Source organism: Bathycoccus prasinos (assembly GCF_002220235.1).
Source record: "Bathycoccus prasinos genomic : Chromosome_9".
Taxonomy (NCBI): Eukaryota; Viridiplantae; Chlorophyta; class Mamiellophyceae; order Mamiellales; family Bathycoccaceae; genus Bathycoccus; species Bathycoccus prasinos.
Genome location: NC_024000.1, coordinates 272,982 through 300,606, shown reverse-complemented (window position 1 = coordinate 300,606; position 27,625 = coordinate 272,982). Strand labels below are relative to the sequence as shown.

At 49.1% G+C, this 27,625-nt stretch overlaps 12 protein-coding genes across 12 annotated transcripts; 8 read left to right on the top strand and 4 right to left on the bottom strand.

Annotated features, from left to right (window-relative positions):
* Positions 1-54: 54 nt before the first annotated feature.
* Bathy09g01630 (predicted protein) lies at positions 55-1,443 on the top strand (the record flags this gene model as incomplete). Its single annotated transcript, XM_007511154.1, has 1 exon — positions 55-1,443. One exon carries the CDS (start codon positions 55-57, stop codon positions 1,441-1,443), a length of 1,389 nt encoding a protein of 462 aa, XP_007511216.1.
* Positions 1,444-1,495: 52 nt separating this feature from the next.
* On the bottom strand, positions 1,496-3,537 carry Bathy09g01620 (predicted protein; the record flags this gene model as incomplete). The annotated part of the gene is made up of 2 exons (XM_007510835.1): positions 1,496-1,507; positions 1,561-3,537. The coding sequence occupies 2 exons, from the start codon at positions 3,535-3,537 to the stop codon at positions 1,496-1,498; spliced, it is 1,989 nt and encodes a 662-aa protein (XP_007510897.1).
* Positions 3,538-3,932: 395 nt separating this feature from the next.
* On the top strand, positions 3,933-7,379 carry Bathy09g01610 (predicted protein; the record flags this gene model as incomplete). Its single annotated transcript, XM_007511069.1, has 1 exon — positions 3,933-7,379. The coding sequence occupies one exon, from the start codon at positions 3,933-3,935 to the stop codon at positions 7,377-7,379; it is 3,447 nt and encodes a 1,148-aa protein (XP_007511131.1).
* Positions 7,380-7,509: 130 nt separating this feature from the next.
* Bathy09g01600 (unknown protein) lies at positions 7,510-9,216 on the top strand (the record flags this gene model as incomplete). Its single annotated transcript, XM_007510995.1, has 2 exons — positions 7,510-7,587; positions 7,855-9,216. 2 exons carry the CDS (start codon positions 7,510-7,512, stop codon positions 9,214-9,216), a joined length of 1,440 nt encoding a protein of 479 aa, XP_007511057.1.
* A 295-nt stretch (positions 9,217-9,511) lies between these two features.
* Bathy09g01590 (predicted protein) lies at positions 9,512-11,368 on the top strand (the record flags this gene model as incomplete). Its single annotated transcript, XM_007511023.1, has 1 exon — positions 9,512-11,368. One exon carries the CDS (start codon positions 9,512-9,514, stop codon positions 11,366-11,368), a length of 1,857 nt encoding a protein of 618 aa, XP_007511085.1.
* Positions 11,369-11,534: 166 nt separating this feature from the next.
* On the bottom strand, positions 11,535-14,717 carry Bathy09g01580 (predicted protein; the record flags this gene model as incomplete). The annotated part of the gene is made up of 1 exon (XM_007510973.1): positions 11,535-14,717. The coding sequence occupies one exon, from the start codon at positions 14,715-14,717 to the stop codon at positions 11,535-11,537; it is 3,183 nt and encodes a 1,060-aa protein (XP_007511035.1).
* Positions 14,718-15,553: 836 nt separating this feature from the next.
* On the top strand, positions 15,554-16,594 carry Bathy09g01570 (unknown protein; the record flags this gene model as incomplete). The annotated part of the gene is made up of 1 exon (XM_007511174.1): positions 15,554-16,594. The coding sequence occupies one exon, from the start codon at positions 15,554-15,556 to the stop codon at positions 16,592-16,594; it is 1,041 nt and encodes a 346-aa protein (XP_007511236.1).
* A 165-nt stretch (positions 16,595-16,759) lies between these two features.
* Bathy09g01560 (unknown protein) lies at positions 16,760-18,154 on the top strand (the record flags this gene model as incomplete). The annotated part of the gene is made up of 1 exon (XM_007511255.1): positions 16,760-18,154. The coding sequence occupies one exon, from the start codon at positions 16,760-16,762 to the stop codon at positions 18,152-18,154; it is 1,395 nt and encodes a 464-aa protein (XP_007511317.1).
* A 219-nt stretch (positions 18,155-18,373) lies between these two features.
* On the top strand, positions 18,374-20,008 carry Bathy09g01550 (predicted protein; the record flags this gene model as incomplete). The annotated part of the gene is made up of 1 exon (XM_007510808.1): positions 18,374-20,008. One exon carries the CDS (start codon positions 18,374-18,376, stop codon positions 20,006-20,008), a length of 1,635 nt encoding a protein of 544 aa, XP_007510870.1.
* A 169-nt stretch (positions 20,009-20,177) lies between these two features.
* Positions 20,178-22,127, top strand: Bathy09g01540 (predicted protein; the record flags this gene model as incomplete). The annotated part of the gene is made up of 1 exon (XM_007511188.1): positions 20,178-22,127. One exon carries the CDS (start codon positions 20,178-20,180, stop codon positions 22,125-22,127), a length of 1,950 nt encoding a protein of 649 aa, XP_007511250.1.
* Positions 22,128-22,234: 107 nt separating this feature from the next.
* Positions 22,235-25,192, bottom strand: Bathy09g01530 (predicted protein; the record flags this gene model as incomplete). The annotated part of the gene is made up of 1 exon (XM_007511045.1): positions 22,235-25,192. One exon carries the CDS (start codon positions 25,190-25,192, stop codon positions 22,235-22,237), a length of 2,958 nt encoding a protein of 985 aa, XP_007511107.1.
* A 727-nt stretch (positions 25,193-25,919) lies between these two features.
* On the bottom strand, positions 25,920-27,338 carry Bathy09g01520 (unknown protein; the record flags this gene model as incomplete). The annotated part of the gene is made up of 1 exon (XM_007510836.1): positions 25,920-27,338. The coding sequence occupies one exon, from the start codon at positions 27,336-27,338 to the stop codon at positions 25,920-25,922; it is 1,419 nt and encodes a 472-aa protein (XP_007510898.1).
* Positions 27,339-27,625: the final 287 nt, after the last annotated feature.

Genomic DNA, 27,625 nt, shown 5'->3' with positions numbered 1-27,625 from the left:
TTTTGCCGGGGTCGTTAACAACTACATTTTGTAGTCGCAGAGAGAGAGAGAGAGATGACGAGCGACGATGCTTTTATTCCGAATGCGAGTGCGACGACTGCTGAAAAGAAAAGAAGGTTCGATACCATCGACTTCACGACGACTACTACCACGAATACCGCGTCGTCCTCCTCTTCGCATTTATTCAAAAGAGGCGGCGCCAAAGCGACGAAATATTCCGAACTTCTCGAACGCGAGAAACCAGACGCGAAGTTACCCACGAGAGAAGAGCTGAGAGTGAAAACGACCGAACAGTCCAAGGAACAGTTCGATCTGCTCGTCTCCGCGTGGTCGAGAGAACGGAAAGCGTCGACGAATAACATCGCGGTAGCAATATGGGACGAGAAGTTGAAACTGGCGAAAGTGGTGAAACAGAAAGGGAAGTCTTTGTCCAAGTTTGGGTATTCCGCGGCGGCGGCGAACGGGGCGACAAAAGAGACGGGGGCGAATGCGGCGACGGTGACGACGACGACGATTGCATCGTCCGCAGATAACGGTGGAGGGGCGGTGTATTTGTTCCCCGAGGAAGTCGCGTTCTTAGTGGAAACGGAACGGGTGTGTTTGTTTTGGCAAGCTCGAGGTAAAGGTTTAGAACCGGCGTCGGTGAAAAGCATACACGAGATGTTGGAGGAGTGCGGGGTGTCGATGGAGACGTACGTGACGTACGCGCAGTTGTGTAGGATTGGGTACGTGGCGAGAAGATTCGGGGCGCCGTGGGTTGTGCCTGAGCGAGTAAAAGCGAACGCGAGGAAGAAGAGAGAAAATGAGACGTACGTTCATCGGATAATGGCTGGGGAAGGGGAGTGGGTGTTTAAAGGGGTTGACAACAACAACAACAACAACAACAACGACGACGACGACGACGACGACGACGGTAAAATGGAACTCGACAATCATACCGTAATCGCTGAGAGCAAGGAAAGAGACGCAGACGCAGCGATGGAAGAAAAAGTAGAAATAGACGACGACGAAGCGGTAGAGATTGTTCATCATCCGGGCACTCGCCCGTGGTTTCATTGGTCCGGTTCAAAACACCACCCGTGGTTAGGTCCGGAAATCCACGCTTCGTACGCTCAAACGCAAAAGGTCAAGCTAGAGGAAAGAAGAAAGCGAGAAAAGGAGAAAGAAAAGCTTCGACGCGAGAAAGAAAAGCAAGAATTGATGAAAATGCGCGAAGGTGGGGGTAAATGGCCAACCTTTGACGTGTGGCGACCGAATGGAAATTTCAAGAAATCAGGCCCGGGCGAACCGGACTTTCGAATCGCGGTATGTTCCGAGAGACCGCCGCATGGCGAAGAAGCGGAACTCTTGTGGAAACGCTCGAAGAATGTCAAGATAAAAATCGCAAACGTGGAAAGCGGAGCAATTATGCTGTTTGATCTAGAAGCAGGTTTAGCGCGGTGAGATGCCAGAGTGCGCGCATGCTAAGTTTTAGTTGCATTCTAACATATTACTACTAGAAATAAATCTATTCGTTTCGCCGTCGAATGTAAAGTTTTTCCCGTCAATTCTTCGCGTGACGGGATTGCCGATATAGATGTAACTCCATCCCGAGCGTTGACCTCGTTTTACCTCTGCGAATATATTCGAATCTTCCTCGACAATGCGTAAAGCGCTCATGTCTCTTTTCGCCGCGGTAAACACGTCTTGCCTGGTCATAGCTAAAGCAGAATCTTTGGCGCCCAAATAGCGAGCAGCATTCTTCTCGGAATTCATTTCGCTCACGAACGCGTTCAAAAATCGCACTCGCGCCGAGACTTCTTCTTCGCTGAGATGAAAAGAAGAAGAGGTGGAAAGTTTTTCGATTTCTTTTTGCGCGTCTTTGCGAACGAGATTTTCAAGTCGAGTGCCTAAAACAGCATCCGCCAAAAGCTTCCGAAGCTGAGGCGCGAGTCTCGCTAAAGATATTACATACCCAGAGACGTACGTTAGGTCGTTTTCAGAAAGCGCGTCGAAGGTTTCTCGAAGCTTTGGCGTTAGCTTTGCGCACGAGTCCGGCGTGAGTGCGTTTAACGTTCTCAGAACGTCTCTCTTGACTTCCCTCTCCTTCTTCTCGTCGTTGTCATCGTCTGCTTCTTTGCATTTTTGAGTGGATGTTGGAACGTTCACTACAATTTTGCGTTTGCCGCTCGATCGCTCTTTCCCGGTATCTTTTCTCGATTTAAACCTTTCGAACGCGAGCAGTTTGCACGCGTCCAAACTCACTTTTGCAGTATACGCCGATGTAGTTATTCGACACGGGATACCTTTTGCGTGGTACAAATCGCACCCGGCTCTCAACAAGAGTTCTTTGACGCCTTTCCCGCGGAACTTTGGGTTCACAACTAACCGATTCACGACGCAAAATCGTTGCACTTTTGAGGCGTTCAGATTATCGACGACGTTTTCAAACTGCGGCGGCGCTTGCTCCGTGTGAAAGCTCGCGTATCCAATCAGATTTCTTTCGTCGTCATCCTTGTCGTCGTCTGCTTTACCGACGACTTCTAAATACACGCCGTGAAGAGTTGGAAGAGAAGTCACGTAATGCCATCTTTTGAAATCATCGTAGCGTTCTCTCGTCGATTTGACAACGACGAAAGAATTACTACCATCGTCGTCGCTTCTATACTTCTCTCGGTTATCGCGAAATAGGTTCGAGATATCGTTCGAAACTTCCAAGAGCTGCTCTCTGACTCGTAAGTGCACGGATGGAAAGTAATCTCGAGTGTCCTCCTCCTCCTCGTCTTCCTCGTCGTCTGCCGCTCGAAAAAAGTGAGACGACGAAGAAGATACCATCGTCATCGCGGTTTCATCTTCTTGAAACGTCATCCCACTGTTTTCCGCGAACGTTTTCGCCAACCGTTTCACCTCTGCTCGCCATCCTACTTTCTCGCTTGCGATACCGCATCCCCACTCAAACGCGTCAAAACCGTCGCCGCTATGAGTATTCCTCACTCTCAACCAGTCCTGTCTGTTTCCGTTCGTTTTCATCACCGGAACTAACTTCTCGTGTTCGATAATCATCGCTATCGTCGTCGTCGTTTTTTGAAGATGTTGTTTTCGACGTCGTCGTCGTCGCAGTAAACTTAAACACAGTTGAAACACTCGCAAGAGTTTGACTCCAGAACATCCATCACCTCCCGCCAAAAGTACAATTTTTTTAGTTTGTTTACGACGCTCAACTTCTCCTTCTTCTTTTATCCAGCGCAATAAAATCTCCATGAAATGTTTCAGGGAGGATTTATCGCGCAAAGGAGACTTGCCTCGCCAACGGTGCGTTTTGATGTTATCATCATCATCATCATCATCATCATCATCATCATCATCATCGTTACAAGAAGAAGAAGAAGAAGAAGAAGAGCTCTTCCCAAAAACGACCACTTCATCCATTCTTCTTTTATCGCTCTTCTCCTCTTCCTCTTCCTCTCGAAAATCAACCAAGAGCACTCTCTCGTCCTCAAAGTCGTCCTCCTCTTCTTCCTCCTCCTGTTGCTGCTCCTGTTGTTGCTCCTGCGACATTTACTCTCTCATCGCATTCGATGTGTGATTTTTTTTTTCTAACGAACTTTTACTTTTTTGCAACAATTGGTGAAACTTAAAAATCGTTCGAGAGACTTTTTCTTCGAATAATAAAAAGTCCATGCAAATGTGCAAAATGGGTGAAAAGAAGCCAAATTTGCTTCTTCGCGAAGAAATAACGACCAAAAAGCAACGACAGAAAAAGAGCCGCGCGAGAGATTCGATATTCTCATTCATTCATTCATTCATTGCACGAATAGAGTACTATTATTAGTAGTATTATTATTAGTATTAAGTATTATTACACGCGCACACACACGAAAAGCGATACACATGAAATAATGCTGGCAGCGGCAGCGGTGAGCGCGTTGTATAATAATACTAAAAAGAATGAGATGAACGAAGAGAAGAAAAGAGACGGGGAAACGATGATGATGATGATGGAAGACAACGTTCATCGCATCGAGGACGTTGAGAAAAGAACGACGACGACGATGACGAGGATGAGAGCGCGAAGGCAAAAACCAACCGGAGAAGAAATGCTGACGAGGAACGGCGCGTGGGAAATTCTGGACGCCCTGGACGCGCGCGAGAAGAAGAAGGGAAAGAAGAAAAAAGACGCGCTCGTGAGATTTTTAGAAGACTTTCGCGCGGTGCACACGCTCGCGCGAGAGGTGTTGCCAGAGTGCGAAACGAAAACCGCGACACTCGAACGCGTCGAGAATCCCATCTTTTTGGCAAAGGCGGAAAAAAAACCAAGCGTGTATGTGCAACGATTTAAAATCGATACGACGACAACGACTGGGATGGTGGATAACGACGACGACGCGATCGAGGAAGAGGTGGAGAGAGCGGTGAGGAAGGCGGTTGGGTTGAGCGCTGAAGAGGAGGAGGAGGAGGAGGACGAAGCGCCGTGCGAAGTGCGCGTGCTGGAAACGTCCGAAGGCGTCGTCGCATCGTCGTCTATGGATGCGGTTATCGTTGTCGTGGACTTTCGAGAGAAAGAAGGATCTGTTCCAAGCGTATCGTTTGGAAGCGACGACGACGAAGAAGAATATGAAGAAGACAACAAAGAGAAAGTAAAAAAAGAAGAACTTTTCGAAGGTGGTATCGTGGAACCAGATCTGGAAACGTCGTTGAAAGAGTTACATCCGTTCGCCATCTCTATCCGACAATTATCCAAACGAATCGGTGAAGACAACGTGTTTTTAGTCGTCACGCACTGCGGCGACGACTACGTCGAGAAAAGAGACTGGTGCGAGTTAATCGACGTGCCGCCAGAGAACGTGACGTTTTGCCAAAGCTCGTTCGTGCACGCGCTTTCCGAGGATTACAACAAAAACAAATCGAACAAATCGAGCGCGACGTACGTGGATATTCCAGACCGTCTCGTGGAATGGATCGACGATTGGAGAGAGGAAAGAGGGAAGTCGCTACGAAGCGAGTTTCAACGAGAGAGAGAGACGGTGCATTTCTTCGCCGCGCTGAAAGATGCGTATTTTATTCCGTTCGAAAAGAAAAAGAGTAAAAAAGAAGATAGAGAAGATGAAGAAGAAGAAGAAGAAGAAAAAGAAGAAAAGAAGAAAGAGGAGTTAAAGGCGTCGACGAAGCGAGTGGATGATGAAAATGCTGCCTCGGCCAAAGACGGTACCGCCGTAGATTCTGCGGTGGCGGCTAAAGACGATGACATTTCCAAGAAAGTCATCGATAGTCACTCGAGAGTTGCGTTGAAAACAGTCTCTGCGTGCTTCGATCGCGCCATTGAAGGCATGGGTGCTGGCGTCATCAGCGGCGCACCCGCGATGGCGGCGAAGTTCGATAAGAATTACGCGTCCTCGTCTGACAAGATGATTACGCGCAACCAGCTTCACTATTTCGTATCCAAATACGCCGTGGCGCAATATCCAGCCGCGTTTATCCTCGCTTGGGCCATTCCCGGTCCGTTGATGGCACACCCGGTGCATTTATCCAACCGATTTCGCATCGCTCTGTGCTTCGCCATCGTCGGAGGACGCGAATATATGAACATGGAAACAATCGCCACGACGTTGGCGCTCGGCGCAGGGGCGGATGGATTGGCCGTTCTGAACGCATCTTTTGAAGAAAATGATTTGGAGAGACAAGAAAATGACGACGACGACGAGGACAACGACGATGACGCGAGCGATGAAAGCGGTGACGACGACGAAGTTCGTCGCGCCTCTGTCAAGGTAGAAAAGGAAAAAGAAGAGGAATCCGCGGAGGAGAAGAAGGAGAAGAAGGAGAAGAAGAAGAAGGAGATACCGCTTCCGGTTCCAAAAACGAAAGAAGATGAAACAAAACATGAAAAAGGAGAAGAAGAAACGAAAGCAAGCAGCAGCAGCAGCAGCAGTAAATTATTAGCGTCCTTCACGGAACGAGTCAACGCCGCGTTGAGCGCGATTGAAACGTCCACATCTGAGCTCCGTCAAAATGCCGAAAATGCCATCAAGGACGCGTTTACCATCGCCGACCGAACGGTGGCGAAAGCGGAACGAAAAGCGAAGAAACTGACGCGCAAATCGCTCAATCGAGCTTTGGACGACGGGTTAATCACGAGAAAACAGGCTTTGCAGATGAGCAAAGGTTTCTTCCGAAACGCTTTTTACGAGTACGTCGTCAGAGACATCTCTGCTTTGATTTGCGGACCGAGATATTTATTGTTCACGCAGGCGGATTTGACGCAAATTGTAAACTCGTCGATGACGTTCTACGTCGCCGAGGCGGCGTGTAAAACGTTCTTACCGGACAGATTCAACCACAAGGAGAAACTAGAAATCGATGGTGGTAACGCTTCGGCGATGGGGACAACGACGCTTTCGGCGAAATCGCTCGCGGAATCAGAGGCGGGGATTAAGGCGAAGGAGTACTGCGACGCGGCTTCGGAGAAATTCTCCCAAACCGCCGAGTCTGCAAAGCAAACGGCGGAGGCCGCGAAAGTGAAAGCGCAAGAAGCGGCGGCCAGAGCGGCACAATCCGCACACGATGCCGCCACGAGGGCAGCCGAATCTGCGCAAGAAGCTGCCAGAGCGGCTCAAGAGAACGCGCAAAAGGCGAAGGAGGCGGTCTGGTCCTACGTGTCCTCAATTTCTTCCTCGGTCGCCGCGGCGGTTGCCAAAAGCGACGACGACTCTGACTTGATCGATAAGAGTTTAGATCCAAACTCGTACGCCGCAAAGTTGGTCCCGCAAATTCCATCGTACAAACTTGCCGCCGCTTTTGGCGGTCCCGCGATGAAGAAAGCGTTGGCGTTCAACCTTCCGTCGCTTCTCGCCGACGCCGATTGTCGAAATTTGGGTTTCACCAAATCCGTCTGGACTGGGAACTCGAAAGAGTTGGACGACTTGTTCGCGAAATACGACCAAGAAAAACGCATCCGCGCCGTCGCTCGCAAAGCTTTAGTCTTATGTCTCCAATCTTCGAACAAGAAAAGCGTCGCCGAGGAGCTCAAAAAGTGCGGTTTGATGCAAAGCGAGAAATCAAAAATGCACTTAAAGTTGGAAGAGCGACAAAAAGAGCACAAAAAAGAAAGCAGCAACAGCGCGGCAACCTCACCCACGTCAACCCCTCCTCCTTCTCACTCCACCGCCTCCTCCTCCTCGTTGGTATTCGCCAACGTCCAGTTACCATCGATTCCTTCCCCTTCCAGTCTCTTCGCCAACTGGGGTCGAGGAGGAGGCGTCGGGTCGAAAGAAACGACTGCGACACTCATCCCTGCCGCTACCGACGGGAAAACAACTGCAAAAAAGGACGGCGACGACGTAAACGACGACGAAAAAGACGCTTCGCCGAAATCGCCCATCGCCGTTGTAAATCGCACTTGATGCTACGACCAACACTATTTATTTATATATGAATGTATTGAGAGCGCTCGCATTTACACTTGAGTATTTTTCATTTTCCTCGGATTTTGATAATTTTGTCTACTTTTTTTCCTCCAGAACGAGACTTGAGATGGAACGATCACTCAACAGACACAACACCATCAACGGGTTTGAAGAAGAAAAAGAAGAAGACGACTGTCATCATCAGGTAGGACGACGACGTAAACGACGGCGAAAAGACGTTTAAGCTCTCTTTTTCGCGAAACGCGTTCATATAGTAGTGTCTTTCGCATCATCGTTTCGGATTTATTCAAAATCTCTGCGCTCGTTTCCCCCAAAATCTCGGTTCTCTAGAGGTTTACTTTATTACGCGCGCGCTGCAAAAGAAGAGCGAAATTCGCTTTTCCGCAGCATTATGATCGTCCTTCATTGTATTCTCTTTCATACTCACTCTCTCTCTCTCTCTCTCTCTCAGATGAAACAACAACAAAAAACGCTGTCGGAATTCAATAAAAAAATTCCTTTGATTTCTTCGAGCAAGGGAAAAGAGGAGACACAGAAGGAAGCGAAGAACGCCTTTGCCGCTCCCTTTAAGCGAAAGAATTTTTCTTCCGAAGAAGGAGGAGACAGGGAAGAGGAAGAGGAAGAGAAGAAGAGAAGCAAAGGAAGCGAAGAGGGAGACGCATACGGCGAGGATGAGGATAAGAACACGCCGCCGACGAGAGCAGCGCCTACTGCGCGAGAAAGAACAACGTTGAAAGAGACAGAAGAGGACGATGACGACGATGAAGAAGCGATTTTAGGGACAGATGTGAAAGGCGAGAAGAGCGAGCGGATTTCACCTGTCGGTATCGATAAGGAAGAAAAACCGGACGTGGAAGAGGAGAAGGCGAACGAGGAGAGAGCCGCGCGGGAGGCGAGCAAAGAGGCGACGACGACGACGACAACGACGAGTGTTGGTAATACTAACGGTGAAGAAGAACAAAGGAAGATGTCGGTGTTAGAGCTCCACTTCGGGAAACGGAAACCAAATCCTCCGAAAGAGCTCAAGTACGACCAGAAACCGAAAGAAATGGAACCAAATGCGGAGCCGTTGCCGGAGGAGTTGGAGGAGTGGAAACAGTTCGCCGAGCAACAGTTGGCAAATTTGGTGAATTTAATGAGACAGAAAATAATCGATTGTTTTCACGTGAGAATAGCGATATCGGTGATGATGATAGCCTGTCCAGCGAAAGAGTTGAGAGAGGTGCTGAAGGATTTAAGAGACATGAAAGTGATTGGAAATACCATGCGACCGTATTTGATTTATTTGAGAGAAATTTTAGACGGGTGCGGCGAGAAGTATCGAGATAAGTTAGACGCGGACATGGAGTTTTCCTCCTCGGATGAAGACGAGTCTTCTTCGAGCGATGACGACGATGATGATGACGACGAGTCGGACTCCGAGGAAATTCCTGAAATCACCCGCGGCAATGGCCCGCTCGCCACGACTGCGCAAGTTCGCGACGCTACAAAAATACAAGGGTGTTCGTCCTCCTCGGAGGAGTCCGACGGCGACAACGACGAGGAAGATGATAACTCCTCCTCTGAAGAAGAAGAAGAAGAAGAAGACGTGATGAAAAAACCTAAATACGACCGCCAACGATGCCAACTCTTCTCTAAATTCCTCGGTCGTTTCATGATTGAAAACAGAGTCCAAGAGCAAGTCGAAGCCGCTCGCCTTCTCCGCGCGGACGAGTGTCGAGAGTTTTCCAACGAAGAGTGCGTCCAGTTTTTAGATCTCTTGCAGCGACAGGGGAAAATCATGATCGACGGGCCCATTATTCACGTCATATAGTCATAAACAGGATCTCATCGAAACGACTAAAGTAGACGTTGTTGTGTATTATTATTATTATTTCATTTTGCATCAAAAGGACAAAAGGACTTTTTTTTCAGTTCCATTTCTTTCCAAAAAACAGACAAAACTCGTCTTCATAAAAAAAAGGGTCACTCACGCTTTATTTAACAGAGCTTTCTTTCCGCGTTTTGTATCCTCGCAACACACACACACACACACACACACGCATTCGGTGAACACACCGTACTCTTTGTCGTTGTTTTTATCGCGTTACTTTTTTATCATCGTCATCATGCCGACGGTGAACTTAAAAAGAGACGATTTGTTCCAAAAGCTCGGGAAAACGTTCACCGAGGAAGAGTTTGACGAGTTGTGTTTCGATTTCGGCATCGAGTTGGACGAAGTGACCACGGAACGGGAGATGTCGAGCAAGTTTTTAGGAGTGAAAGATACCAAAGAGGGAGGAGACGGTGGTGGTAAAGAAGAAGAAGAGAACGACGCGGTTATTTATAAAATCGACATCCCGGCGAACAGATACGATTTGCTCTGCTTGGAAGGCATAGCGAGAGCGTTGAACATCTTTCGCGGGCAACGATCGACGCCGGTGTTTCGAACGGTCGAACCCGAGAACGGGCAGGAGAGGTTGCGAGTGAAAGTCAATAAAACGGTGAGTTTAGTGCGACCGTTTATTGTCTGCGCGGTGTTAAGGAACGTCACGTTTACGAAAGAGAGGTATAATTCGTTCATCGATCTGCAAGATAAATTGCACCAAAATATATGCCGAAGACGAAGTTTAGTCGCCATCGGGACGCACGATTTGGCCAAGATTGAAGGGCCGTTTACGTACGACGCGAAACCGAAAGAGGAGATTGAGTTCGTGCCGCTGAAGCAAACGAAATCGTTTCGAGCGGATGAGTTGTTGGAACACTATAAAAAGAACGACCAAAAATTGAAAGCGTACGTGCCATTGATCGAGTCGAGCGCGGTCGCGCCGGTGTTGAAAGATAAGAACGGAACGGTGCTGTCTTTGCCGCCGTTGATTAACGGGTCGGTGAGCGCGATCTCGTTGGAGACGAAAGACGTGTTCATCGAGTGCACGGCGACGGATTTGCACAAGGCGAAGATTGTATTGAACACGGTGGTGACGATGTTTTCCGAGCACTGCGCGAAACCGTTTCAAGTGGAACCTGTAGACGTGGTGGATTTTATGGGGAACGAAAGGAGTTATCCGGATTTTATGACGCGATTCGTAGACGTGGACGTAGATTACGTGAACAAACGAATTGGAACCGAAATTGAAACGAAAGAGATGGCGGCGTTATTGTGTAAAATGCAGTTGGCGTCGAAAGTCACCGCGGAGAAGACTTTACGAGTGGAAATTCCACCGACGAGATCGGACGTGTTGCACGCGTGCGATATCGCCGAAGACGTGGCGATTGCGTACGGATACAACAACATTAAACAAACCATTCCGAAAGCGTCGACGATAGGGAAAGGTCAACCTATTAATCATTTTAGCGATTTGGTGAGAGAGGAAATCGCGAGAATGGGCTTTTCCGAGGTGTTGACGTGGATTTTGTGTTCGCACGACGATAACTTTAAAAACGTGCGAAGAGAAGATAACGGAAACTGTGCCGCAATTGTCGCGAATCCTTCCTCGATCGACGTGCAAGTGGCGAGGAGTTCGTTGTTGCCGGGCGTTTTGAAAGCGTTGGGGGCGAACAAGGACGCGCCGTTGCCGGTGAAACTCTTCGAGGTTGGTGATGTCGTCGTCATCGACGAGAACGCCGACGTCGGGGCGAGAAACTCGAGAAGATTATTAGCTTTACACTCCGCGCAAACGTCTGGTTTAGAATCAATCCATGGGGTGTTAGATAGAGTCATGCAAGTGACTGGAGCGGCGGGGTCGTTTGAGCCCGGGCCGGGAAACGCCGGCTACGAGTTGATACAAACGAGAAACGAGCCGACGTTTTTCCCGGGAAGGCAAGCGACGATTGTTCGAGACGGGAAAGAGATTGGCGTGTTTGGGATCGTCCACCCAGACGTTTTGAAGGAGTTCGATATCGTGAATCCGGTTTCGGTGTTGGAATTAGAACTTGAACCGTTGCTCGAGAGAACGCAAGAAGCGATTGCCAAAGGGGGACATTAATTTAACGCATATCAGTTTTTTACGCACGTGTTATTAATTTATAAGGTATTTAGTTTCTTAGAATCTGTCTGCTATGTTTCTGTTCTTATTTTTGCTTAGTATTATAGATGGAGCACGTTTTACGTTTCTTCTTGTTATTGTCTTGGCGTTGTTGACGTCGAAAAAATCACTTCTTCACTTTCTTAGTTGCTCTGCCCGTTCTAGTCATCATCGTTTTCTCCGCGATCACTTGCTCTTTCGATTTCTTCTCCTCTTTTTCGGCACTTTTCGGCGTCAAGGCGTGAATTCCAGGCGCTAATCCTTGCTTCGCTTGCTTCTCTCCCGTTCCTAAAGGCGATGAATTATTCGTAGGAGTAGCAGCGGCAGCGGCGGCGGCGGCAGCGGCGTTTGCAACACCAGCGGCAGCCGGGGCAGCACTTCCTCCTCTTGGTCGTGCCGGAGAAGATCCAACCATACCACCAACGCTCATCGCCGCTTGGCCTTTGCCGGCTTGCGGCTGGTAACTTCCCATTCTATGAAGTTGCGGCACCTGAGAGGGTGAGATTTGCTGAGCGGCAACAGCGGCTACGGCTTCCGTTTTCGAAGCCGCGCGAGCCAGCTGTTGCTGTTGGACGTGCGGCGGCACCTGTTGCATGTGCGGCTGCTGCTGAGCTTGCATGGGAACACCGTTACCAGCCATTTGCATTTGACCTTGCATCTGGTGTTGCGGAGGTTGGATGACGCCAGTGGGATATTGCATCCCTGGCTGCTGTTGCATCTGCATCTGTTGGTGCTGCATTTGTTGTTGTTGTTGTTGTTGCTGCTGATGCTGCATCTGCTGTTGCTGCATCGGATTCATCGCTAAGTGCGCCAACTCTGCCGGTGATTTCAATGGAAACATCTTCACGCAATCCTTCCAGCTCTGGTGAGGTTTAACGCGCTTCTGTGGATCCATGCCGACGCGCTCCCGTAACGCCGCGCGACGAATCTTCGCGTATGAAGAGCACGAGTGCGCCACCGCTTGGAAGTGCAATCTAGCCGTTTCATCCTCCAACGGTAACGATCTTGACATAACGACGCGAGCGGAACCCTTGTCCAAGTTGAGCGCGGCGAAAGCTTCCGGATCGTTCTCCAACTCAACCGCTCTCGTGAGCTGTTGAAAGCGCCATCGGCACAGTTCCGGACGACGATACGAGCCTTTCAAGCTCGCCGAAGCGCCAAACGCGTCGGCCACGAGTGCCCAATTCGAGCCAAACTCGTGGACGATGGCACATAAAAGCGCATCTTCCGTCGCTGTCCACGGCTTCGCGGCGCCTTTTCGTTCGCCCGCGGCGGCAGCGCCCTCTTTTTTCCCTTTCTTGTTGCCGTTCTTCTTGACGCCAAACTGCTCCTCCATCCCCGGATGAAACCGAACAAACTGACCTTTCTTATTCTTCTTACGTTTCCCGTTTTTGTCGACGACGTAACCTTCTTGGTCGAAGAAGTGACCTCGTGCGGCAGCCGCGGCGAAGAAAGCGCGTCTGCGCTCTTCGGACGGCGTGAGCTTCCCGTCTGGACCAGAACCAGCTGCGCCTTTTTGGCCACCTGCGGTTTTTTGCTGAGCGCGTTGGTGGCTTTCTCTCGTTCTCTCACGATCTTCCCACTCTCGAAGTCGCCTTTCGTACTCGGCAAACTTGTTCGCTTCTTTCCCGATGGCACTCTTTTCAAATTCGTCGCGAACGCTTTCGTACGCGTCGTACTGCAAAGCTGGAAAATCAAAGAAGAAGTCCTCGGCTGCGTCTGATTTCTCGTCGTCGTCGTCTTCGCCATTCTTACCACCGCTGGACATGGACTGATCGTCGTCCTCGTCTTCATCATCAGATCCTTCTCCTTCTTTCTTCACGGCTTCGTCGTCTCTTTTGAAACTCTTCAATCCGCGCATGGTGAGCTTCTTGTTCATCGAGTACGGGGCAATCAAAGCGTCCAGATCTAATTCTAATCCACCATCATCCAATTTAAGATCTCTGGCGTATTGCGCGCGTCGTAGCTCTCTTTTCTCCGGACTCGACAACATGCCTTCAGTGTCCACGTCTGTTTCCATGTCTTCCGCATCCGTATCTTTACCGGTGGTATTCCCAGAAGGAGGAGGCTCCGGCGTCGCGTCTCGTTTTCTCTTGTTCCCTTTTCTCGTTGGTTGTTCTTTCTTTTCATCTTTTTGTTTACCTCTCGCAGCCTGTCTACCTTTACGACCTCCACCTCTCTTCGTCGTTTCTTCGTCGTCCTCTTTCTCTTCGGCTTCTTTCGCGTCGACGGCTTGTCGCACCGCTTTCGCCTTCTCTAACGAAGCCAATCGGTGCAAATACTTAACCGCCCACCTTTCTATGCCTTTCATGGAACTTCCACGAGGAATCTCCGGCGTTTTTGGATCAAAACTCACGAGGAACATCTCGTCATCGTCTCTTTTACTATCTTCGCCGTACCCAGTCACGTCTGTCAACGGCGTACTCACATTTGTCGGCGGCGTCGACCGCGCTGAATTCGTCCTCGTATTCGCACCTCCGTCGTCGCTTTTTGGCGTTTGTGGATCGCTTCCACCGCCCCCACCACCCGCAGCGGCGGCGTTGACTGCTGCTCGATGTAACCTCTGACTCGTTTGCGCTTGCGCCGACGAGTGTAATCGAAAATTCGTTTCCCTCTCCGCCGCTTCCAACGCGAACCGTTTCCCGCCGCACCCGAGCTTTGCCAGCTCAGTCGCTTCGGGTAATTTGACCTTCTTTGCCTCTTCCCAACGAATCTCCCAAAACGCGCTCACTTGTTTCGCCACCTGCCTCGCTGCCTTGGCATCTCTTTGATTTCTTCTTTCGTTCGCTCCCACCGGCACGCCATTGGCTACCCCAGCCGTCAGCGCCACCTGCCTCGCCGCTTCCAACTTCCAATCTCTCTCCGCCGCGAAATCTCTGGCCAGCCATTTCATCTCCGCCATCACGTACGACCAATGCGTCGCCTTCCTCTTCTGCTCCCCTTGCGCCGGCGCGTTCGCTTTTTGCGTTAACAAGCGCACCTTCTCCTTCACCAATTGCGCTCGAGCGATGGCCATGTTCTCGTCTTTAATCCTCCGCTTCCGCGCTTCGGGCGTTTCCACTTTTCGTTGATTCGATGTCTTGTTATTATCGTCCTCCTCGTCGCCCGAGGAGGATTCGTTGTTGTTTTTGTTGTCGTCGTCATCCTCCGATTCTTTTTCTTCTTTTTCTTCTTCTGATTCTTCTTCTTCTTCTTCTAGTTCTTTATCGCCGCTCTCGGACTCCTCCTCCTCCTCCTTCTCTTTCGCATTCGCATTCGTGGCGGCATTTCTGGCCGAGGCAGTCGTCCCGCGTCCTCGATCTCGAGCCATAATAATCAAAAAACAACTCTCTCAAAAGTACTTTCTTCTCTCTCTCTCTCTCTCTCTCTCTTCTGTTGTTGCAATCTAAAGCGATGATGATGTGACGATCCGTTTGATGATATGATGTGTGTTCAAATTTAATAAATTTTCTCTTAATTTTCCCCTCTTTTTCCAGTCCTGGACCACAACAGAGCGGCGAAACTGCCAATGTCTCTTTCCGATCAAAGAAAATTGAACACAAAATTCTCTCTCTCTTTTACTCTCTCTTTCAGGATCTCTTCTCTCGCTCTGATCGTACCCCTCCGTATGGTGGTCTCCGACGTAAACGACGACAACGACAGAAAGAACACAAAGCACAACACAGAGAGAGAGAGGATGAGAGGGTCGAGGGTCTCTCTCTAATTTTGCGGCTCGAATTGAGGCGAGCGTTTGTTTTAACTTAGGTCAAAAAAAATGCACCTCGAACAAGAGGCACTTTTGAAAATTAGGGTTTAAGGTTTCAGAAGAATTTTTTTTCTCTCCTTCTCTTTCTTTTACTCAACAACCACCCCAGAAAGAAAGAAAGAAGAGTTTTGCATCATCATCGTCGCTCTGTGTAACGCGCACTCTTCTCTCTCTCTCTCTTTGCGCGTTACGACGACACAGACGCGCACACACACAACGCGCCCTTTTCCTTTAAAACTCTTTCTTTCCGCTGCTCGTGTTTTTTTGGGAGAGAGAGAGAGTGAGAGAGAAAAATATCTTTTGGGTTTTTGAGCACCACCACCACCGCGAGGAGTACCACACGGGGAGTACCGTTGTTTTGATGATGATGATGATGCGCGAATAAAAACCGACTCTCTGATATGGTAAAAACGACGACGACGCGCTCGTCTTCGTCGTCGTTTACGTCGTCGTCGTCTGAATCGTCGTCGTCCGATGACTGCGACGTGAACGACTCAGAAGAAGACGAACGAAAAGTGCCTCTCTCCGATGAGAGGATGATGACAATGATGATGAAGATGGAAAGAAAGCTGAAAAAACACAGCAAACGAGTGCAAAAAGATATTCAAAATATCCTTTCGATGGCAAAAAGTCACGCGAACGCGCACGCGATATCGACGAGAGAACACATAAACGTGCATTGGGAAACGACGCATATGTATTGCGAATCTATAGAGAAAGCGGTGGATTCTACGGAGGATTTAATGCAACGCGTGGTGTCGGTGGCGGCGTTCGCGGAGAAGTTGAGAGCGCTGGCGAAACGGACGAAAACGCTGAGGATACAAGCGGAAGTTTTGGAGAAGATGTGCGAGGAGAGAGGGATACTCGTGGCAACATCGGGAGGGAAGAGAGGAAATAATAACACGTCGTCGCCTCTAAGTCATGGTGGTGGCGGCGGCGTTCTTTCGTCGTTGTCGCCGTTGCGTTTTTTTCGATCCGGATCGGCGTCGCCGAAGAAGAGGAACACGCCGCCGGCGTCGCCGTCTTCGAGGACGTCGAGATCGAACGACGTTTTTGCGACTTCTCCTTTCGCGAAAGAAGACGACGAGAGGAAGAAAGAAGAAGAGGAGAGTAGATCGTCGATGACACCAGAAGTACAAACTCGACCACCTCTTCCTCCTAAAAATCTTCCTTCTTCATCATCATCCCCGACGCCGTTCGACCCTTCCAACATCATCGCCTCCGTCGTCGAACGGAAAAAGATCGAACGGTTAGCCGAGTTGCGCGAAATCGAACGCGTCAAAGAAGGTAAATACGGCGTCGTCACCCCGTACGAAAACTCGTCACCGGCGGAGACGCCGAAAGGAGGCAAATCATCGAGTTTCGAAGAAGAGTACGAAAGAAAAGAAAAAGAGGTCAAAGTCGCTCTGGACGAAGTCGTACACTCGCTCGGTAAGATGTAGTGAATAATAGCGCAGCAGATAATAGAGTAGCGTCCTAAGAAGAGAAATGGTTTGCACATTATTAATCGATTTTTAGAGAGAAAAGAAGAGAATAAATCTCCTCACAAAACAACACGCGCACTAAAAACACATTCTTCATCTCTTTAATAATAAGTGAGAGAAAAGATGACGACGACGACGACGACCACCTCGAAGCTTTGTTGTTCGTGGTGTTCTCGTAAAAGTCGTTCTCCCCAAAAATCAGCGGCAGTATCGGCAAAAAAGGCGTGGTCCAGCGGTGACCAATTCGCCGTCAAAAACGGGGAAGCATTCGCATTCGGGAAGAAGAGAAGAAGAAGAATGAATACTACTGCACGCGCCAACAACGCCGCTGATACTACTGATGAAGATGCTTTTGCCGACGTGAATACTCAGAAGAACGCAGTATCGTCGTCTGAATCATCGTTATCGTCATCGCTGAGAGAATCTCTCGCGAAAGAGTTATCCGTGCTCCTTTCCAAAGTGCATTTGGGGGCTGCTCCTCTCACTGCGCAGGAGAGTTTCGAAGCGCGCAAAAACAGGCTGGAAAAAGCACTCTTGATGGCAACTTTATTGGAAAAAGAAGAGCACGATGATCATAAATACGACGACGAGAAAAGGACGACGGCGATTCAGACGACGAAAACATCGACATTTTTGTCACGGACGCGTACTACGAATACGAAGACCAACGACGACGAAAACGCTTTAACGGAAACGATAGCGCGAGAATTAATCAACCACGACGTGCTCGGTCGTTACATGAACGAGATCGCTCGATTCGCGTACATTCGTAAAACTTCACACTCAGGCGCGGCGTCGCGGCGACGAGCGAAACGGCCGAAAGATCGAGCGAGCAACCAGAAGAAGCCGAGGCAAGGGTTGACGAGAGAGGACATGAGGAGAGAGCACAGGAGATGGTGCGCGGCGTGTCAAGTGTTCGTGAAGAAAGAAGACGCGTTATCGGTGACGAAAGTTTTGAATACCGTCGTCACATCGTCGTCTGAATCGTCGTCGGGAGAAACTTCCTCGGAATCGTCCTCTTCCTCGTCGTACGCCGATTTCATCGAAGCGACCACGCGAAAAGAACGCCGGTGTAAAAAAGAAAAAACAAAGAGGAAACTCCTCCCGCACGCCATACCGACGCCGACGTACAAAATCGTCGCGTTCGATCACAAGAAAAGCTCGAAATCCAACCCGCCGCCGAACGGGCGCTCCATGTTCGTCTGCCGCCGAGTGTGCTGCGTGAACATGTTGAACGCGAAACGCGTCGCGAGCAACTTGAAGTATAAAATGCCCTCAAACTCGTCGTCCAAAAAGAGTAGCGACGATAGCAGCAGCAACGCAGACAATAGTAATAGCACCGCCACCACCACCGCTTTAGAAATCATGCGCGACCTGAAACTCTTAGCCGAACGAGCGGAAAGAGACGACGGCGTCGATTCCTCCGGGTGGAAGTTGCGCAAACCGAACGACGGCGACAAAAACGCCAAAGGTCGCCATCCGCACCGGTGGACCGAACCGCCCACGTGGGTGCAATGAAATGAAATGAAATGAAAAAGAGAGGTGATGAGGTACTCCTCTTCGTAGATACTCTCTTTTTGCGAACAACCTAAGACGAGAAAAAGAGAATAATGTGTGCGACAACAGAGAGCGTTCACATTTCTTAATAAGAGAGTCATAAATCAGGAGGAATTTTAAGACAAAAATCCATCACATTTTAGCACAAAACACGCGCAAATATTACTACTTTACTACTCAATGTCTTCTCCTTCTTCTACTAAACTTGTTCGAGTTTCCTCGTGGAACGTCGCCGCGATCAACGACAACCCGTTCGAGTATTACGTGACCATCGACAGCAGCAACAAAAGCGACGTAAACGACGACGACATTTCGGATGAAAATGGAAACGATGATGATGTGGACGCTTTGAGAAGAAGAAGACAAAGAAGAAATCAGAAAAACTACGAAAAAACGATGGAAAAGATCGACGAGAAGTTGATCAAAGCGCGCGAGCACGAGGTCAGAGTGAAAGATATTCTCTCGAAAGAGATGTTGCTCGACGTGAAGAGAGAAATCACGAACATGAAAATCGACGATTCTTGGACGGAACTCGAGTGCGATTCGGCGATGGAATTCTTCGAAAAACACTTCGCGGAGAGGAAAATTTTGAGCGATTTTTTACTCGACGGCGACATTGGCGCGAAACGGTTGTGCTCGATGCCGGATCGACTGACGACGAAGAGCGAAAAGGGGAAATGTCGTCCGTGCGTGACGACGTCGTACGCGGATGTGAGCGTGTTGAGCGACGACGCGAAATGGTGGCGAGCGTGGTTGGCGTACGCGTTCGACGAGAAGGACGGCGTCGCGAAGCGGTTGAAGTTTTTAGATAACAAAAAGTACCCAGCAATTACGGACGAGGAGGTGAAGATATCGAGACCTTTGCAGATGTTTTGTTTGGCAGCGTTCGATAAGAGTTTGATACGGTTGATTGGCGAGGCGGATGCGAATTGGGCGGAGACGAAGAAGATGTTGGTGGACGCGTTGGTAGAGAGGAAAGTGAACGCGACGATTGATATTTTAGAACGAGTGGCAAAGGAAGGGAGAGAAATCATATGTTTACAGGAAGTGTCGGAACAAATGCGAGACGGAATCGCGAAAAGCGAGGTGTTGACGGAGAAATTTGATTGTTTATCCGGTCCGGATTTCGACGCGACGAGGAATCAGAATTCCATCGTCTTGGCGAGTAAAACGTTTTTCGAAAGCGGCGTGTGGGAAGTCGTCAGCGTAAATAAAACGAAATTGCCCGCAGGCGTCGCCAGCGGTGATTTGTGCGTCGTTCGCGAGGTCAGTTTAGAAGAAAAAAAGGACAAGGACCGAAGGAAACCGTTCGCCATCGCCTCTTTCCACGGGGACACGAACGGGTTACAAACCGTCGACGTCGTCAAAGCCGTCAACAACGAATGCGGTGATAGTTCTGCGCTAATATTCGCTCTCGACGCGAACTGCCACCACGATGATAACAAAGGCAAACGCCTTTCGGTCGAAACCATGTACGGCTCCTTGGCCGCGGAAAATCTCCAAAACTGTTGGGGCGACGAACACGCGCTCTGCCCGACCACCACTTGCAACGCCCGCTCTTTCCTCCAACCGCAATTAAACAAAGCCGTTTTTTACAAAGAAAAGTTAACGAGCAACCTGGTCGACAGACACCCGAAAGATCATCTGTTCGTTTCCTCTGGACAGTTCAAGGTGAATACGGAAATGTCCAAACGCGTCAACGACGCTTCCGAGGACGCGTTCCGATGGGTAGACGACATGCCTTTCCCGACGCTTTCGTTCCCGAGCGATCACGCGTTGGTTTCCTTTGAACTAGAGTACAACGACGCATCTTAGTGTGGTAGCTTTGTTTTGTTCTGTGTGCGCGATTAGATAGATAGATAGATGGTAGATAGAGTAAATGTGAGTTTAAATGTTCCGTACAAATATCAATATTCCTTTATTAAAATTCGTCGGCATAATTCGTCCCCGCCGCCGCGCGTAAAGACGCGCATACGCACAAAAAATGGGCAAAAAGAAGCTCGCCTCTTCCTCGAATTACGACCAAGATGAGAAATTTAAGAAGTTTCCGTCCTTCCAATTGCCTTTCAACAACAACAACATGAACAACAACAACAACAGAGAAGGGAAGAAGAAGTCTTTCCTTTCCAATTTAAAAGGCAAAATGGACTTAAACAAATACAAAGAAAACTTAATGGCAACCGCGGCTGGGAAGATCATCGCCGGCGCGGCCTCTGGAATTGGTTCCATGCTGTTATTTGCGGCGGTATTTAAAGTCGTCTCCGCGAAAACCGCGGAAACGTCCGACGCGAAGAAAGAGGCGAATAAATTAGACATCGAAAGAAAGGCACGTTTGGCGGACGTGCGAAGACAGTTAGCGGGTCCTTTGAGAGCGTCTGCGATTGAGTTGCACGAACGGTTGGAGGATATCTTGTGCACGCCTCCGAGACGAAAATCGCAACTGGAGAGAGTTCCGCAACCGGTGAACTTCTTCGCGCTGCACTTTCCGGATGATCCGTCGGATTGCGTCAACTCGACGTTGTTTCGAATATGCGCGTATTTAGAAAAAGTTTTGCAGTTTAATCACGGGGTGCACGTGGAAGGAGTTTCAGAGGAGGACACGTGGCAATATCTTCTCGATAAGAAGCTCGCGAGCATTCAAAGAGCGATGGCGAGCTCGATTCCGAGATTTGATGCGGTTTTGAAAGGGGAGAGGTTGACCGAGGTGATCGCGGTGATGGTGTCGAGGGCGATGGTGCAATACGACGACGACGGGACGGCGGGGGCGTCGAAGTTTGTAGATAGTCTAGTTGGAGAAAAAGAGGCCGAAGATTTAGCAGATGCGGTGGCAAGGTACAGAAAAAGAACTGCGGCGATTCATCGCACGGATTCGTTGGGCAGGTCGCAACAGTTGTTCCCGGAATTCGAGCCGGCGACAAATTTGAAAGAGCGAGATTTCTCGGCGAGTCATTTCGAGTTTTCGAGAGAATACAGATGGCCGATGCGGTTTTTCGAGGATCATCAAATTGCCATGGCAGAAATATTTGCAAGCATACGGCCGAAATCAGAGCAAACGCAAACGATCGGCGGCAGGCCACAGAAGGAGATTGAATACATCGCTTTCGTGGCGAAGATTGAGGAAGCGTTGGCGTTGGAATCGGAGAATCCGCCCGGGTCGATGCGTTCTAATCCATGGGTGCACTGGATGCTTCCGGCAAGAAGTGAAATCGCGCGATACGCGAGTTTGCAAGCGCAAAACTTTAAACTGTTGAGACGGAGAGAGATGCGTGAGTTGACCGCGGCTCGCGCGAGGTTGGTGCAGTTGTCGAAAGCGTTGCAAGATCTCATCGACATGTTGTACATGCGCTTCGATCACCCGGCGTTCAAAGTGAAATCGAGAGACGACAAGTTCAAACACTTGAAACGTTTGGAAATGAAGAAACGACAACAGGAAAAGTTTAACAGACAAGCCTCGGCACGAGCGCAAAAGTATTGGAAGATTATAGAGGAGTACGTGCCAGTCATCGCGAGGAACCATTCGTTAGAGGGTATCGATAGGAAAGGCGAGCGGCAGCCGTGGAAGTTTCAAATTCCATTTCGGAAGGATTCTTACGAAATTCCAACGAGAACGGGTTGGGAAATTGTTGTCGCGTCAGTTGGAGTCGGTTTTGCTATTTTGCTTCCGCCGTTGTTGTTGCAATCAGTCGCGAACAAGGCGGTGAAGAGTCCACGAATTCCTCTTTCGGAGTGGTTGCAGAAAACGCCAAAAGAGTTGATGATCGCGGCGAAGAAATCCTCTTCTTCAGCCTCTATTAATAATAGCGGTAGGAAGAAACAACAGTCGGTACCAAAACCTAAGGTAATGGTGGAGGAAGAGATCACGTATGTAATCGCGAAAGATGACGGAGAACGAGGAGAATTCTCATCCGGGCTGCCACCGGCTTCTTCATCATAATAGCGCGCATGACAAGTATGTAAAGACAAGGTACATTTTGCGCTCAAATACAATTTATTGACTACTTTTTGCTGCTGCTATTGCTACAATTGCTACCATTGCTATTACTATTTTCTACTACTCTGCACTTTTGCTTTCTCTACCGCCGATATTATCGCATCGCTGACGCAATACCACTCGCCCCACTGGATGACGCCATTCTTATCTTCATCCGCCGCGTTCGCCAAAGCTTCCATCTTTTCCGTGATTGATTTGCTCGCGTTTCGGAATCCAGCCATTTTTATAACTTCCAAAGACGCGACTTCAAATTGCGCTTTTGTCAAGTACGGAAACGGAAACGTCTCGTCCGGTGGTGAGCAATGCTTTTTGAAGACGCTGAATGCGACCGCATCGTGTGAAATTGCGTCGCTGTCCAGTTGCGAGGCGTTCGCGAAGGAATTCTTAAATCCGAATTGCGCGATTTGTTTCTGCAAGTCTCTTTGTAAATCCGCGAAGATGGAGTCTATGGAAAAGTCACCCCCGTTTGATTGATTATCGCTCGTTTCAAAACCCTTATTCTCACTGACAAGAGCCGAGGAAGCTTCCATCGCGAGTTCAGTCGCTAACGCGTTCAGCGCGTCCATGGCGGAGAATGTATTTTGCGCGCTCTTCCGCGACGGTTCTCGTAAAGCCTTCGAGCTCGCAAAAGAGCGGATGCTACCACCACTTTTTAACGGGTTATAGTCCACGCTCATTCGCGCCGTACCATCAAACGACACATCAACGTCGTCGAAGTCGTACGATTTACGTAAAACCGTCGGAGTTGTCAAAGCAAGTCGAATTTCGTGACCACAAATTACCGCCGACGCGTCTTCGAGAATTTGCGAAAGAAATGCCAACGCAAACGCGTGGACGTTACTGGTGATTTTCTTCAACGCTTCCGGTTCGATTTTAATTTCCTCAGTTATGGAATCTAAAGCTTGCCAATCGGGACGAAATCGACGTATTTTTGTGTAATCGCGCGGCGCATCTTTCGCCACACGCGTTCGAATCTTTACCGTGCGGCTTAAAATACTAAACTCAACTTTCTGTGTTGTCTCCAAGAACGCGTCCAAGAAGAGCTCGAAACAGTTGGCGTATAAAGCGCGCTCGACGTCGTCTGGAATGGCTTGAACGTTATACGCGGCATCTGCGAGGAGCCAATCGATAAAGGCTTCCACACTTGCTCGGTTTATAGCGTTTCTATTACTCGTTGTTGTTGTTGATGTTGATGATGATGATGACGACGATAACGATGTGGTCCTTGTCTCTCCATTCTCCTTGCCCTTCGCGACGATAGGAGTCATGTTAAACCGTTCACGAAGAAAAGTGAAAGCATCGTTAGTGCTATCAGAATTCATCGAAGTTATTCCTACGACGTCGTTTGTATATTCTTCTTTCCTTAATTTCAATTTCTTATCGTCGTTCTTCTTTCGTATGACTTGTATCGTAACGTCCATGCCTAAAAATTCCGCAATCACGCTCGGCGCATTCAAGCCGATTTCTCCTAAAATGCCTTTAATAATGTCCACGTAGGTTTTCCTTTCCAGTTCCGGGGTGATAAACATTGGCGCCACGGCTTTACGTCGCGTCATGAAATCGTCCGCCAAGGCTTGCGCAAGCTCGTCTGCATCGTCCGACGACGACGATGATATCGTTTTTTGTTTGTTCCTCTTCCTTTCGTCTTCGTCGTATTCTTTCTGATCCTTCACGCGAAGATTGAACTTCACCGCGTAATCGACGTTTGGGAGAGAGACTTCGGAGTCGATGGCTTCGCACGCCATCGCAATGACTAACCTACCCACATCTCTTTCTAGCTCCGGGAAAAGTATACCAATCGGTGGAATTTGGAGTTCTTCGATGACTTTACCTAAACGTTCGTCCGAGGCGGTTTTGGCGATTTGAATCGCTCGGCTTCTTCTCAGCGCCTCGCGGCGTTCGCGGAGCGAGGTGTCGTCTCCTTCCTCTTTCACCTGTTCGCGGACATCGAAATAAAATTCCGCGTCAAAAATTCGCGCGGAGAAGCTTTGTACGCCGGATTCGAGGAACAGCGTACCGGTTCTCGCCGCGATGGATAAAATTTTCTTTGACATTTTCTTCTCCATCTTTTGCAACAGTTTCGACGTCGCGCTGCTATTTTCGCCGTTGTTGTTGTTAGTATTCTCCACCACTTCCGCGACAAACTTCTCCAACTCGTCCTCTTTGCTCCCTTCTAACGCCCCGTACGTCTTTAGCCTCTCCGAATCTTCCCCAACGAATCTTCTCTGCACGACCAACGGATGTCCCAACACCCTCGCGTCTCCGCTCAAGACGATATCGTCCAAAGTCTCAAACGCGCCTTCCAATCCTTGCTCCAACGCTTGCGCGTATACCCTCGTCTCTATACACTCCGGCACAATAGGTACGTCGTATAAATCGTGAATCAACTTTGCGTAATCTTTCAACAAACTCCGAAACTGAGGATCGTTTTTCGCAGTTCTCGTGATTTTCGGTGTATCAAACGCGTAAAAATTCTCCTTCGCGTACTCGAACACCTCTCGCAGTTTACGCCACCGGTCCTTCATAAACACCGGGATCGCTTTCTTCATGCGTTTGGTCGTTTTGACGACGATATATACCGCTTGAATAACGAATACAAACAATAACGCGAGTTTTTCGTTTTCGCTTTTTGCGAATGTCTTCGCCGCGTTTTGTACCGTCGCGTTCCCTCGTTCCGTACACGAAACCTCTCCTTTTGCCACTTTTCCTCCCTGTTGTTGGTGTTCTTCTCTTCGTCGAGGATTTGGAGGACGAAGACGGTTCAGAAACGCGTACGCGTTGGTCTCGCGCCTCGTCTTTCTCCCCCGAGGAAAATGGTGATGAAAAACGCCCCTCAGTACGTTTCTGTTACAAAGAGAACACTGTTTGGACGATGACGATGAAGACCAACAAGGCTTTGACGATGCTTTCGACGAAAAGAGCGACTTTTGTCCTCGCGTTGTTCTTCCTCTTTCAGAGCAGCGCGACGATTTAATCGTCGTCGTCGGCGAAAGCGTCGTCGTCGTCATCAATATCACCTTTACGGAAACAAATGGGGGAAAATGAAAATGTCTTCAGAATTTCTCTCACGACATTTGGTCTCGTTTGGCGGCGGGAAGGATACAGAGAGAGAGAGAGACAAAACGCACAACGCACGCGGGAATAACGATGAAAAGAGCACAAAACGAGACCAAAAACTTTTCACGAAAACAACAGTGGTGGTAGTTTTAAGAGGTGAGACGCGCTCGAAGGATTAACTTCGGTGGATACCCCAACGTCTTACTAAGACGGGGAAATTTACCACGATCACCGGGGAAAATCCCCGCGCGTTTGAGCAGAGAGTGCTGGGCGGAAACGTCGCTCCCTTTCTCTCCGGAAGTTCTCTTTTGGAGTGGAAGACACTCGCGATCTTTTAAACAGTCATTTAATCAGTCCGGACGCAACGGATGACACAGAACGGGGTTTACTCTCGAGCTGACGTCTCTCTTTCCTCTCCTCAGTACAAGACATACACAGGGTCGCATCGCATCAAAATCTCATCTGCGTTTGTCAACGCTTTTATATCATCACGCGTTCAAATATGAGATCTCTTTTCTTTCGTCGTTGAGTGTTTGGGCGGCTTTTATGAGTATCTTCTACCGCGCGCGTTTGTATGTGTTCGTCTCGAAACTATGCTTTTGCGGGTCTACGCTCGCTTTACTATTCCTACTACTACTACTACTACTTCTACTACTGCTACCACTACTGCTACTACTACTAAACCGCATCAAACGACGCACCAATTGTTGTTCCGGCGTTCCGAATTCTTTCATCGCGAAAGTTCTCCACCGCTTTGTCAAAGGTCGAACGTCTGAGTTTCATCGGACACCGGTCGAAGCGGGCGTCCTCTTTTAAGACGTCTCGAGCAATTTCCCACGCGAAAATTGCATCCTCCTCGTCCGCAACGCCACCTACGGATTGCGACAACGCGGAAACTGTTTCTCGGCACAACTCCGCGTATCGTTGCAGAGAATTTGATTTGAACTCCAACAAGAACGCATCGAAGGAGGCGACCATGTCTGCTTCCGAAAGAGGTCCGCCCGAGGAAGCGCGACCGAGCGGATCTTGGGAGAGTAATTCGCGAACGTCATCGATCGTTTCCACGTCATCGATCGATTTTATGGATTCCGCTAATAACGTTTCGAACTGTTTCATCGCGTCGCCTTTGTCTTGATTTCTTTTCAGCTTTTTCAATCGATATTCGTCGTCTCGTTTCTTTTCGAGTATTTCGCGTTCGCGTTTTTCTCGCGCGATTTTCTCGCGCTCCAGTTTCGACTCTTTCGTCGTCGTCTTCGTCGTACCTACTGCTTTTTCAGCTGCGTTGCTCGATAACTTCACCTTGTACTTATTAAACGCGCTCCGTCTCTCCGGCATCGTCGCGAAACATTCAAACGCATTTTTATCCAGCTTTCTGAGTTTCGGCATGTCCCTCTCCCATCGAGAGTGCTCGTTGATTTTCGCCTTTTCGCACAGCGCGAAAAACACATCCAACGCTTTACTCTTATTCGCCGCGTTAAAGTTTTCGTTCATCGTAATCTCATCACTGGCAGTTGTCAAAAGTTTTGGCGATGCATTATTCGTTTTTGGTTCTTCTTCTTCTTCTTCTTTCTCTTCGATGATAACGGCGCTCGCTGCAGGCGTCGTGGTCGCTCGGCGCGGCGGATCGAAAGCCGGTTCCGCTTCTGCTTCTCCCGTCCCCGCCGCAAAGGCTGCTCTTTGATGAAATTGTTCTTTTCCTTCTTCGTTCTCGTACGCGTCCGGGTCAAACTCGATGTCATCATCTTCTTCTTCAGATTCTTCTTCTTCTTCCGTTGTTTCGACAGCCTTCTCCTTGGAAGCAGCCTTTTGCAAAGGTTTCTCCCACTGTCTTTCTTTCGTCTCTGATGAATCGTTTCTGAACCAATACGGTCGAGTCAACAGATAATGTTCCACTCGGTACCACTCTCCCTCCTCGACATCCTCTCTGAATATTTTGACGACTTCATCCTCGTCCTCGTCCTTCGTCTTAATCGTATTCTCGTCGTTCCGGGGGGGAATCCTCCACCGGGATCGTTTCAAGACGACGTCGAAATAAAACACCTTCCCCGTCTCCTCGTCGACGTACTTTCGGTACCGGCTGTGTTTGGACGAAAACATCCCCGACGTGTATCCCCACAGAGAGACCCCGTATTTCTCGATCGAGAAAACGGTCTCTGGGTCGTTTTAAAACCTCTTCTCTGAGCTTTGAAATGAAGTTTTCCGTACGCGTGGAAAAACCTTGAAAATGCATCACAAAACAGACGCATCAGAGAGACACATCAGAGAGACGCAGAGAGACGCGCTCCTTTTCCTGACAGAGAAGAAGAGACCAACGAGGCGTTGAGAGAGTCACGAACGACTGTAAACTCTCTCTCGTGAGCTCTCTCTCAAACGCTCTCGCTCTG